This window comes from Labrus bergylta, chromosome 8 (genome assembly GCF_963930695.1).
Source record: "Labrus bergylta chromosome 8, fLabBer1.1, whole genome shotgun sequence".
Lineage (NCBI taxonomy): Eukaryota > Metazoa > Chordata > Actinopteri > Labriformes > Labridae > Labrus > Labrus bergylta.
In genome coordinates, this window is record NC_089202.1 from 18,914,199 (window position 1) to 18,926,728 (window position 12,530).

Below are 12,530 nucleotides of genomic sequence, written 5' to 3' on the forward strand. Positions count from 1 at the left end.
CAGGATTATGACCTCGTAAGGGAGAAAAGCTGTGGTTTGTGTCACCTTCTCACCCAGCACAGCATGCAATCACATCTGGATACAGAAAGAATGGGGATGTATTTGTAATCGTCAGTAATGACGCCGCGTGTGTCAGCATTTTATACTGGTATATTGGTTGCACCAGTGTATAGATGCAGCCAACTTTTTGGATCTAAAAAAAGGGTGTGCGTCTTATACATCAGGTTTTTATGGTAATTGATAAGAGATTGATAATTGTGTTATTAGAAATGTATTCTATAGAGTAGTCTGCTTATTTCATTGCTTCATGATAAGGAAGTACAGGCTTTTCATGTGTTTTTGCATTTTAATCGAATGCTGACATCCCCATGATGACAATGTTTTTTTAAGGTCTAAAGATACAAATAATTTGTACAGCGAGATGTTTTTTATCAATAGTAAATGAAAGGTAAGTAAAGACGTGACCCTGCATGAAAACTATTCACATGAAATGTACTGAACATTTCATGTGAACATGAATGTTCACTTTTTTTTGACTTCCTCATTTTCAAGACAAATTTTGAATGCTGTTGTTTGGAAAGGCGGCCAAATGATGAGGAACTTCACTTCTCTAAACATCATTCACCTCTCTGCTCAAAAAGACCTGACAAAAACGTAAGTGTATAAAACTTTTATATCACTTTTAAATAACTTTATATTTTTTCAGAAGATATAACAAATCAACATGTTTAATATCATAAAGGTTACTTTTTAAGAAGTGCATTTTTCTGAAGATGATCAAACAAACTTTGTTACAGGGGAAAGAAAAAAAACATTCACTTTGATCAAGTTTTGAACATTTTAAAGATCTCATGCAGTTTTTCTTCTGGGCGTTATTACTGATCAAATAGTTTCCTTAAAGAGGTTGAAAACAAAGAAAGAAACAAAATAAAAATAAAAAACATTTGTCTCTTTTCCTTGAGGCAGGCAGTCAAACTTCTTGTTTTTTATTTTATTATGATTTCATCTTCTATGTTTTAATAATGAGCATTTTTACATGAATTGAATGAAATGCAGAAATATTTCAATTTAAACCTTAAAATGAGAAGCTGCACACCTTGAAGTCTTTTAGTTTTGTTGGGATCAATTTAGTTAACTAAACTCTGGATCCAACCTTTTCCACATTGATGAAGATTCAAATATTTCAAGATATTTCTCCATCTGCAACTTCTGCAAAGATCACATTCAACAACAGCCTCAAAATGAAATCTAAGTTTATTTGGAGCGAAATACACTAAACTGTAAATCTACATGTATTCTCTCCAGACTTTCTGCCTCTTCTGAAACACAAAGATGGCTGCAGCTCTGACTCTCCTCCTCATTGGCTGTCTGCTGCAAGGTGAGATGCTCACTTATATTTGTCAAAGAAATTAGCTACTAATGTGTTCTGCTTTCTTTTAAAGATATCATAATGTAGAGATTTGGTGTTAAATTTAAAACTTTCATGTAAAAAAACTGTGTGAAAATTATGAATCTTGAGTTTTATGTGAGTATTATTTTATCTGTGACTCCTCAGGTTTTTAGAAACAGAGCCAACAATAAATTGTATCATGACTTTATTTATTTATTTGTTTGTTTATTTAACAGAGACACGTGCAATGAACATTGCTTCATGTAAATACAAAGTAGATAACATGCAGTCAGGTTTCTAGCCACGGCTCATTTGAAACCTCTATCCCTGTCAATGATTTTAGTAATATAGTCATTATAAACTCAATATGAATAAGGATTGTATTGTAAATGTATAATTGTAATAAGGATTTGTTTCTTGTGTTTCAGGTGCCCTGTGTGGACAGTTTGAGATCATTATACCAAAGACTATAGAGGTTCTGAAAGGATCCTGTGTGACAATCCCCTGCTCCTTTGACGTAAAGGATCAATATAATGTAAACTTAGATAACACTTGTAAAGCATTATGGAAAGAATCTTATTGGGGACCTGATGTGTTTGATAGCAGTAATCCACAACAGAAAGGACAATTGATCGGTGACCTAACAAAAAAAGACTGCACCACAACCCTGAATGACATGCAACCTCAAAACAACAAAGTGTATTTGTTTAAATTGGAATGTGACAATAGTCTGAAATATAATTTTGATGGCGTGGAAATTTCAGTCAAAGGTAGGTTTCAAATTAAACTAATTTACAGTTCAGTTATGTAGTAGTTCTCTGACCTTATTATTGATTACTTTAAAATAAAGATAAATCAAACCTTTGATAGTAGAGAGAAATGACTGCTTATACATGTTTATGTATCTTCTGAACAGATGATCCACCCAGACCGACTCTGACTCCGCCCACACTGAAGGTGAAAGAGGGAACCTCAGTGAGTTTGAACTGCTCTGCTCCAGCTCCCTGTCTGTCTCTTCCTCCAAATCTGACATGGAGCCCCGGCCTGGGTGAAGGTCAGGAGACCCTGCAGGAGAATCAGGACAAAACTAAAGTCAAGATCTCTGTGCTGAACTTCAATGCATCACACCTCCATCACAGACAGGAAATCTCCTGTACTGCTGTCTACAGAAAACAAGATGGCAGCACTGAGTCATCTGTGAACACCAGTTTAACAGCTGACATTACATGTGAGTATGTTTGTCTTGTGATTAAAGAAGTCAAACTTAAACTTTTAAATGCTCTCTCATCTCCTTAAAATCTTGACTAAATTAAATTAGGTCCTTTGAAGGATATCTTTACGCAATTCTTTAGATTTTGAATCAGTGTTGACATTTAATGACATAAATTTAATTTATTAAACACCTCAGTGTGAGATGCTTATGGATCAAATTAAATTAAATTAAATTAAATTAAATTAAATTATCCTTTATTAATCCCACGAGGGGAAATTCAGTTTTGCACTCTGTCTAATGAACATGCTACACAAACATAAGCTAGTCTGGAGTACTGTGTTCAAAAGTAGTCATAGACAAAGCATACACATACATACAAAGCACACAGAGGGGAGAGACAACAGCAGGAAGAATATGAAGAAAATGCCCTGCCAACTTTAGTGACAAGGTTGGCTGTGGGAAATAAGAGGACGCTACTACCTAAGGAACGTAAGCAGCAGCTAGGCTCATAGGGTATTAGTAAATCTGTGATGTAGGAAGAGGCAAGTCTGTGTTTGAGAGAAAGACCATAATGTGGGAAAGTTCATCATTGCTCTGTGTGAGTACTGTTTTGTATCACCTGTTGTCTTGATGTGCGTTCCTAACAGAATGTTAGCCCTGCCTACAGGTAATGTTATGGATTATCATTCTCCTGTATTTCACTTTGGTCGGGTAAATAAAGTTGCGCACCGAAGCCTGAAAACAAATCCTGATATGATGGGCAGTGCACGCTGATGTTCTCTACCACAATAAAAGCCTACTATACACCGAGCAGACTTCATGTAGCAGATCAAAGTTCTGACTTTATATTCAAAATGCCACACAAACACAAAACTACAATTGCGTTACAGGATTCAGATAAATGCCTGACATTAAAAACCGCAGTTTGCACGTGAGGGTAGGGCTATGTCATTAACCCATTTTGCTCGACTTTTATTTGTCCGATTGACACCGACTAAAATTATTACAATAGTGAAATTGACGGAAATCCGTCGTAGCGACGGAGAACTTTAATCCCTGTAATAATTTTTCAGATTCACCCAAAGGGACCACAGTGCAAGGAGACACAAATGGGACACTGACTTGCAGTACTAATGCCAACCCAGCTGTAAAGAACTACACCTGGTACAGAGCTGATGGAGGCCAGGAGACTTTCATGGGGACTGGACGCGTTTTAACTGTTAAAGCTTCAGATGTCAGCGGTCCTTTTTTCTGCAAGGCTGAAAATGAACTGGGGAGTGGACGATCCAACAACAAACACATAGATATTCAGCGTATGTTTACAAGTTAAACTGTGTGTTTTTAAACCTTTAAAGGTCTATAATTCCTCCAGAGCAGTGATTTACTGATTATAAAATGTTGTTAATGTTTCAGTTTTCAAGATTGATTTCCATCTTTGGCACTTTCTGTATTAGTATATAAAACATTACTAATTTGTCTTTTTCATCCAAATGTCCATGTGTGCCAATTTGGGCCAATCAATCATTCAGTTTCCCTTTCATAATCAACTCCTTCATGTGCCAGTGGGTTTAATGTGTTTAAATTGTGCTTTTGAACATAACCACCATGAAACAATCAGAAATGAATATTGAATTTCTTTTGGCTCAGCGTTGTTCCTGCTGAAACCACTCCTCTTCTTTTAGTCTTTTGGTTGCTCAGCCTACACTCGTCTCTCTTGCTCGCTTTGCGGTCTTGATTTGGAAATATGATACAGCTTTGGTACTTCCTTCACTGTCAAACTGACAATGAAGTAGACTTTAGTGGTAAAAACCATCAAGTTGAAAAAGTGTCCCCCCCAAACAGGGTTATGATATTATCATGTTATTTCTTTTGACAGGTCTTGAGGATAACTGTGGACCCTACGGTGGAGTTCTCTTCTGGGCTGTTACTGGAGTGTCTCTCACTGTGAACATCATCCTCACACTCTACATGGTGTTTCTTTGGTATGTTATTACACCGGAGGACTTTTTAGAATAAACTGTGCTGATGAAGATATGACAAATGGAGCAGACTTGTGTATAAAACAATTTTTAATCCTCATTTCTTCTTTTACTAAAGGAAACAAAGAGAGAGCATGAAGCCAAAAGAAGAGGACAGCACTTACATGAATCTGGATCACACTAACAGATCTCCAGACTATGATGTCATTGCCAAACGTCATACCTGATTATTTGAAGACTCTCTCTCTGTCTCCCTCTCTGCTCTTCCTGCATTGCTTTAAATATTGACTTTGAGATATGAATGTGATATTTCAATATTCTGCAGGGTGTTTGGCACAATACATGATTCATTCTCAGTAATTTCACATAATATTTTCTCCATGAAGCCTCTGATTTTCAAATCTGGAGAGATATTGATCATTAATTGTGGATAAGTTTGAGGTGATGGTTTTCACTTTTGTTTGTATTGAAGCTCTGCTAATCAAGATTTTTATTTTTTATTGAAAAAGTAAATGGTTTATCAAAAGAGATGCACATTGAAAGATATGGAAACATTGGTACAGTTGTATCCTCTGGGGCGCTGTTTTTATCTTTTTAGTGATTTTATTACTTTTTACTATTTATACTATGCTTTGTATTTCATGTATCTTGTATTGTATTTTATGTCTTTTGGATTTTATTATTTGGACCCTGAGTCTGTAATAAAGTTTTGATTCATTCATTGCATGCTCTTGTTTTCCAATCAGATTAAAGAAAGCCTGTGAGGCAGTTCCAGAGGACAGGGTTTAAATGGCCCTGAATCAAAGATGAGGTTAAGGAGGATAGTTTAAAGGTCCAATATGTAAGATATCTTCTGAATTAAATCTTGAAATGGTCTTTCTATATCATCAGACATTAAGGAAACATGATCTGTTTAAGTGCTGGTTTATCTGAAAACATAGCAGTCGGTATGTCCTCCTTCTAGTTTTCCATTGTGGCGCAGAATCATTGTATTTTGAGCAGAGAAGGTGGGCGGTTGCTTCTGAAAAAAGGAGAGAGGTTAGAGAGCAGAAAAGTCTCTAGACCGATGCAGAGCTGGTTAAAAACTGAAGCTTCAGTGTCCACGACATAGCAACCTGTTTGAACATTGGCTCTATGAGGGAGGGGGCGGGGGAAGAAAGCTCTGTCCAGTGTTTTGAAATTGAAGAAAAGTGTTGACGAGCTGATATCCTAAATCACACAAGAATGTTAAAACATTATTACAGTGGTAACAGATACATGTTTATCTCTGAATTTATAGTTTCCGCTCTTCTGGCGGTTGAGAAAGGCGTCCTAATACTGCTGGGGAAGTTCGTGGTCTCAGTTTCCATCAACGTGTTTTAACCAGCTTGATTTTATCATTGAAAGATAGTCCTTGTTCAGTCACGTTTACAAATCAACAAGCTCAGGTTTTTACTTCTACTCAATTTAATCTGAGAAAACCCAGACAGGAGGACATTGTTGATGAATGCTATTAGAGGTGTTCATGTTCCTCGAGGAAACAAAATAACGGCCTTCTCCTAATCCTGCCATGAATTATTTAGTTGAGTTTATCAGTATCACCGTGGGACTGTGTCTCAATATCTTACAACTTACATTCAACATTACCCCAACAAACAGGACAACATCCAGTATTCGGGTTGCATCATATAAAATGACAGCACTAACAGGACATTCATTTTTTTCACACATTACGGACAGCCTCTGGACACAGAAATGATAAGATAAAGTGAATGCAGTGACATCAGTGTGTAACAGCCAGTGTTGGGTAGTGATATTGATATTAGGTAGGAAAAAAAAGCTGAGACTGATATTTCAGTCAGGAGAGACTTAATTGAGAATGAACAATTATTTATTTAACAATAAATGTGCGACAATTCAGATTTGAATGTGCAAAGTCTTTGGAGGATTAGACTCCATCGTGACGACTTCATGTACTCGGAAGGGTTATGAGGCCGACAGCAGGATAGGATACCCCCCTATGGAGTCTAGACACTGGTGGTGGTGAAGAGGAATGGAGGCTATAATGAGCCTGAATCTGGACTCTGCTGAGCTGGAATAAAGGTGACTGGGGCGGTGGTGGGTTGCAGCAGTTGCCTTGAAATGACAGAATGACTGTGGAAGAGAAAGAACTATTTTAGCATTTTGTCGCAGCAGGATGATTGGTTGAGAGAGGTTGTGCCCGACTCTGGTTGGTTAATCACTTAAAGAATAAACACCCATTAACAGCTGATCACCAGAGCAGGTAGACAGAGGAAGTAGTTTAAGTTGTTGTGAAAGAATATAAGCAGTCTTCCTTCCTTTACGCTGAGCTCCATATCGGCCAATGTCTCTCTTATATCTAATAATAATAATAATAATAATACATTTTATTCATAAGCGCTTTTCAAAAACTCTTACACACTAAACATTTGATAAAAAAGACAAAAGAAACAGCACAGTAAGGAAAGACTAACAGACATTGCAGCATTCCACACAAATCATAAAGACAACAACATAAAGGTACAGCTACAGATAAACAGAACACATATCACAATCATACATCAAAAGATTGTTTGAAGAGGTGAGTTTTGATCAGTGATTTGCAATTAACCCAGATGCAATTTGTCCTGCAGAAACATGATGTTGTAACAGAGTGTCCAGAGGTGGCACCTGTCTGTTCTGACAAAATAAATAATTTTTTGTAGTAGTTCAAGCAAGAAAGCTAGGGCTTGAGTGGCTTTTCAAGAGGTCGACTTTGTGCCAGTTTGATCTCATCATTGAGACAGAAAGTTTGGTTCCTATTTGGGCACTACACCATTTTTACATGTATGTTGATGCCACTGTTGTGCCTCTGATTTTGTATGATAGTTACTAGCCTTGTCAATAGAGCATTGGCCACTGGTGTTAAAAGATGCTTAATTCAGACTGATCTCTATAAGGAACATTTAGTTAGCCTGCTAATCACAGTTTGTTTTCCTACTCTTAACGTGGTCCTAGGACCTGATCCAGGCGGCTGAGAGGGAAACTGAAACTAACATTGGGAAAGTATAAGTGATGTTGGGTTTGGTCAAATATGTATGTTATTGCTTATGTTTGGTGAACTAAATTTGGTAAATATAGTAATTTGTTTATGGGTACTGGGTGGGACCCAGTATTTTAGGGGGAGGGTGTGATGACCCCTGACTGTCAGTGCTCTTCCTGCTGCTTTGTATCGCTCCCCACTTAAGTTCAGGTAGAAAGGGGCGGAGCCAGTTAAATGTATATACACCTGGGCAGGCTGGGCCTTAGTATTTAAACTGGCTTCTCAATCTGTCACTCTCTTGTCAACACTTAACACATTCACCATTACAACCACCACTGATTTACAGATTGCACATTCTTTGAACAGGATGATTTGTCTTAGTTTGCAATAAATTATTATTTGATAAATTAAAAAACGTGTGGTCTCCCTGTTTGTCCAGCTCACTGAGCCTGGGTTGTGAAAACAGTGTGACAACTATTCAAAGAAAAAGTGCTGAACATTCAATGTGAACATGAATGTTCACTTTTCTGTCTTCCTCATTTTCAAGTCAAATTTTGAATGCTGTTTAAGAAGGCGACCAAATGATGAGGAACTTCACTTCTCTAAACATCCTTCACCTCTCTGCTCAAAAAGACCTGAGAAAAATGTAAGTTTATATCACTTTTAAATCTATTTTAATATCATATTCAAATATCATAAAGGCTTTTTTTTAAGAAGTGCATTTTTTCTGAAGTTAATCAAACAAACTTTGTTACAGGGGAAAGAACAAAAACATTCACTTTGATAAAATTTTAAACATCTTAAAGCTCTCATGCAGATTTTCTTCTGGGCGTTATTACTGATCAAATAGTTTCCTTTAAGAGGTTGTAAACAAGATGAACTCGAAAAAACAAAGAATATTTGTCTCTTTTCTTTGAGGCAGGCAGTCAAACTTCCTGTTTTTTATTTTATTATCATTTCATCATCTACGTTTTAATAATGAGCTACTTTACATGAATTGATTGAAATGCAAATAGATTTAAATTTAAACCTTAAAATGAGAAGCTTCAAACATTTTAGTTTTATTGGGATAAGATTATTAGAATTAGAATTAGAATTATTAGGATTAGATTAGAAATTTCTCTTAAAATCTAAGTTTATTTGGAGGGAACTACACTAAAAATAAATCTACATTTATTCTCCCCAGACTTTCTGCCTCTTCTGACACACAAAGATTGATGCAGCTCTGACTCTCCTCCTCATTGGCTGTCTGCTGCAATGTGAGATGCTCACTTATATTTGTCACAGTGGAAAAAATATAATTTTATTCATTATAACATTTAAAAAATCCAGAAATATCCATACAATGTACAACAGAGTAAAAAAGTATGTGAAACAAATGAGGGGGAAAAAATGTGCATCATGAGCTAAAATGTGTTCTGCTTTCTTTTAACGATATCATAATGTAGAGATTTGGTGTTAAATTTACAACTTTAATGTATAAAAAAAGCTTCCCTCTTCATTTGCTGCCCGGCAGAAAAAAGGTCCTCTCTCCCTAGAAGCTTTGATGTTTAAAACACGTCCAGTCCCCATGAAAGTCTCCTGGCCTCCATCAGCTCTGTACCAGGTGTAGTTCTTTACAGCTGGGTTGGCATTAGCACTGCAAGTCAGTGTCACATTTGTGTCTTCTTGCACTGGACCAGAGGGACTGACTGACACTGTGGTGAAAAGAGAACAGTGAATAAACTTCTTATCTTGACAGATAAAATGTAAGCTTTCTCAGCAAAATTTCACAAGTTATCAAAAAACAACAGTTAAGTTTGCTTCCACCAAACTGTCTGACTGTTTAGAATAAGTAGTTTATTTGTGATGAGGGATAGAGAAGAGAGTTATGCCTTTATTCTGAACAAGCCCTGCTAAACATCAACAGAAACAGCTAGTAGCACTGTAAATATGCAAATATGTGTGTTTTGTTTTTTTAATTGCTCAGGGGGTTGCACAATTCATTTTGAACAAGTTGCATTGTTAAAAATGGCTGCAGTTCTTCAGTCGTCCGTACATGTTTGTGTTCAGTAAAGTTTGATCAGACTGAAACACCATCAGTTCAGATTGTGAAGTGCATGCAGCCTTTTTCTTTTATCACAGTGTTGGTCAGTCTGTGGGCTCGACTCCCATTGTGTAGAAATGAACAGACAGAAGTGAGACTGAGAATTTTTCCTTATTTGACAAAACACTTCTTGATTTAGTTTAATTTTGTGTACATAATATGCAGTTAAAAAAATGAGATTCAAAATATCACAATTCTCAGCCTGTCGCAAAATGTTTAAAATCACAATAATATCGTATCGTGACTCAAGCATCGTTATAATATCGTAGCTTGGGGCCTCTGGTGATTCCCACCCCTAATACCAATGTAAGTCTATTACGTTCACGGTACAGTGTTGCTTCCTCAGCGGATAAACAGTTGGTGAAAATATGTAAATATGAACTTTACTATGTTTGTCACCATCTTAATTTGTTTTTGAAATGGGAGATTAAAGTCCAGTGTTACATTCATTTATAATCAGATACAACTGTGACCTTTAACCCTGTGATGAAAACACTGAGTGTGAAATGATCTGTTGACCTCTTTGTGAAAAACATGCAGATTGTTTTCTTTCTGTTTAAATATTGACAGGAGTTATTAAACCACTGTGTGACATTAGTCATCACTGCTGTTAGTTTACGTGCAGCTTGCTGGTTTTTTGTTGCATGTTCAAAAATGATAGTATCATCAGCGTACATTAGGATGTCTGACCTAATAGCATTCATTAATTAGATCATTTATGTAGAGGCTAAACAACAAACCCTGTTCATACAATGAATACATCTACAATCAAACATCTGAGTGGAGAGAAAAAAAGGTAATCACACATGGCAGTATGCACACCCCAGGTGACGGCCATGCTCGTAACTGTTTGTAAGGTACATAAACATGTATAAGCAGTCATTTCTCTCTACTATCAAAGGTTTGATTTATTTTCATTTGAAGTAATCAACGATAAGGTCAGAGAACTACTACATGACTGAACTGCTAATAAATTTAATTTTGACTGAAATTTCAATTTGTTGAGGAAAATAATATTTGACACCATCACAATCCAATCTAAAATAATACACTTTGCTGTTTTGAGGTTGCATGTCATTCAGGGTTGTGGTGCAGTCTTTTTTTCTTAGGTCACCGATCTCAAACTGTCCACACAGGGCGCCTGAAACACAAGAAACAAATCCTTATTACAATTATACATTTACAATACAATCCTTATTCATATTGAGTTTATAGTGTCTATATTTGTATAGTATCACTGTTTCTTTGTTTCTTTAAGTCTAATGATAATAAATAGTAAATAAAAAAGTCTTCATGTAAAACTCAGAGGATTCATCATTTTCACACAGCTTTTTTTATACATTAAAGTTGTAAATTTAACACCAAATCTCTACATTCTGATATGGTTACAAGAAAGCAGAACACATTTTAGCTCATTGCACACATTTTTTGCCTCATTTGTTTCACATACTTTTGTGTAAATTGTATGGTTATCTCTGTTTTTTATTGATTTTTCTTCCACTGTTACAAATATAGAGGCAGAAAGTCTGGAGAGAATACATGTAGATTTACACTTTAGTGTATTTCGCTCCAAATAAACTTTGATTTTAGGAGTAATTTCCTTTTGAGGAAAAGGTTGGATCCAGAGTTTAGTTACTTAAACTCATCCCAACAAAACTAAAAGACTTCAAGGTGTGTAGCTTCTCATTTTAAGGCTGAAATTGAAATCTTAATGATGAAATGATAATAAAACAAAAAACAGGAAGTTTGACTGCCTGCCTCAAGGAAAAGAGACAAAACAGAAAAATATAAAAATATTTTGTCTGAGTTCATTTTGTTTACAACCTCTTTAAGAAAACTATTTGATAATTTACAATAATGCCCAGAAGCAAAACTGCATGAGAGCTTTAAAATGTTCAAAACTTGATCAGAGTGAATGTTTTGTTTCCCCTGTAACAAAGTTTGTTTGATCAACTTCAGAAAAAATGCACTTACCGTATTAACAAATAGCCTGTATGATATTTAAATATGATAATTTATTTAAAAGTGATTTTAAAGTGATATACTGTAAATCTAAGTTTTTGTCAGGTCCTTTTGAGCAGAGAGATGAAGAATGTTTAGAGAAGTGAAGTTCCTCATCATTTGGCGCCTTTCCAAACAGCGTGCAAAAGTTGACTTGTAAATGAGGAAGTCAAAAAAGTGAACATTCCTGTTAACATTGAATTATCAGTACTTTTTATGTAAATTGTTGTCATGGTGTCACTCCTCACCGTTCATGCCAACATCTCTCTCTGTGCAAATGATTTCTATCTTTAGACCTTAAAAAAACATCGTCGTCATGGGGATGTCAGCATTTGATTAAAATGCAAAAACCAATGAAAAGCCTGTACTGTCAAAAGAATGTTTAGAATTCATTTTAATGCAAAAACATCTTGATGTTTTTTTTATATTTACAACCCATCAGTTTGACTAGAATGTTAGTATTTGAGATCCACATACAGGAGGTGACAACGTATAAAAAACATTGTTGTCAAAGCTTCTGCCTAATCATGAAGCAATGAAATAAGCAGGCTACTCTATAAATTACTTTTTTAATCACAACAACACAATTGTGAAAAAAAAAAAACTTTCATTCTCACTCAAGGTCGGCTAACTCTTCCAGGTCAAACTAAATAAAAGTGTATAAAAATATGTAAGATGCATTCAAAGCTTAAAAGATGTTGTGTTCTTTGTGTTCAGACTGGGCTTTGAACCTGGAATCTGCTGATACTAAAAATAGATGCAAAACAGAGTACAGAGTGAAAGTTTCAAGGTTTCTACAAAGACTTTCTCAGGCAGAGCTCAAGGCAACAAAGTCAAAC

The 12,530-nt window shown here is 35.8% G+C and overlaps 1 protein-coding gene across 1 annotated transcript; it reads left to right on the forward strand.

Annotated features, from left to right (window-relative positions):
* The first annotated feature begins 1,305 nt into the window (after positions 1 to 1,305).
* Positions 1,306 to 4,809, forward strand: LOC136179807 (sialoadhesin-like). The gene is made up of 6 exons (XM_065957882.1): positions 1,306 to 1,378; positions 1,819 to 2,160; positions 2,307 to 2,618; positions 3,677 to 3,916; positions 4,480 to 4,585; positions 4,701 to 4,809. The coding sequence occupies exons 1-6, from the start codon at positions 1,333 to 1,335 to the stop codon at positions 4,807 to 4,809; spliced, it is 1,155 nt and encodes a 384-aa protein (XP_065813954.1). The 5' UTR covers positions 1,306 to 1,332.
* Positions 4,810 to 12,530: the final 7,721 nt, after the last annotated feature.

Coding starts and splice junctions, on each gene's coding strand:
- LOC136179807 (XM_065957882.1), top strand. CDS start 1,333: ATGGCTGCAGCTCTGACTCTCCTCCTCATTGGCTGTCTGCTGCAAG. Junction 2,161..2,306: donor CGTGGAAATTTCAGTCAAAG/GTAGGTTTCAAA, acceptor TCTTCTGAACAG/ATGATCCACCCAGACCGACT. Junction 3,917..4,479: donor CAAACACATAGATATTCAGC/GTATGTTTACAA, acceptor TTCTTTTGACAG/GTCTTGAGGATAACTGTGGA.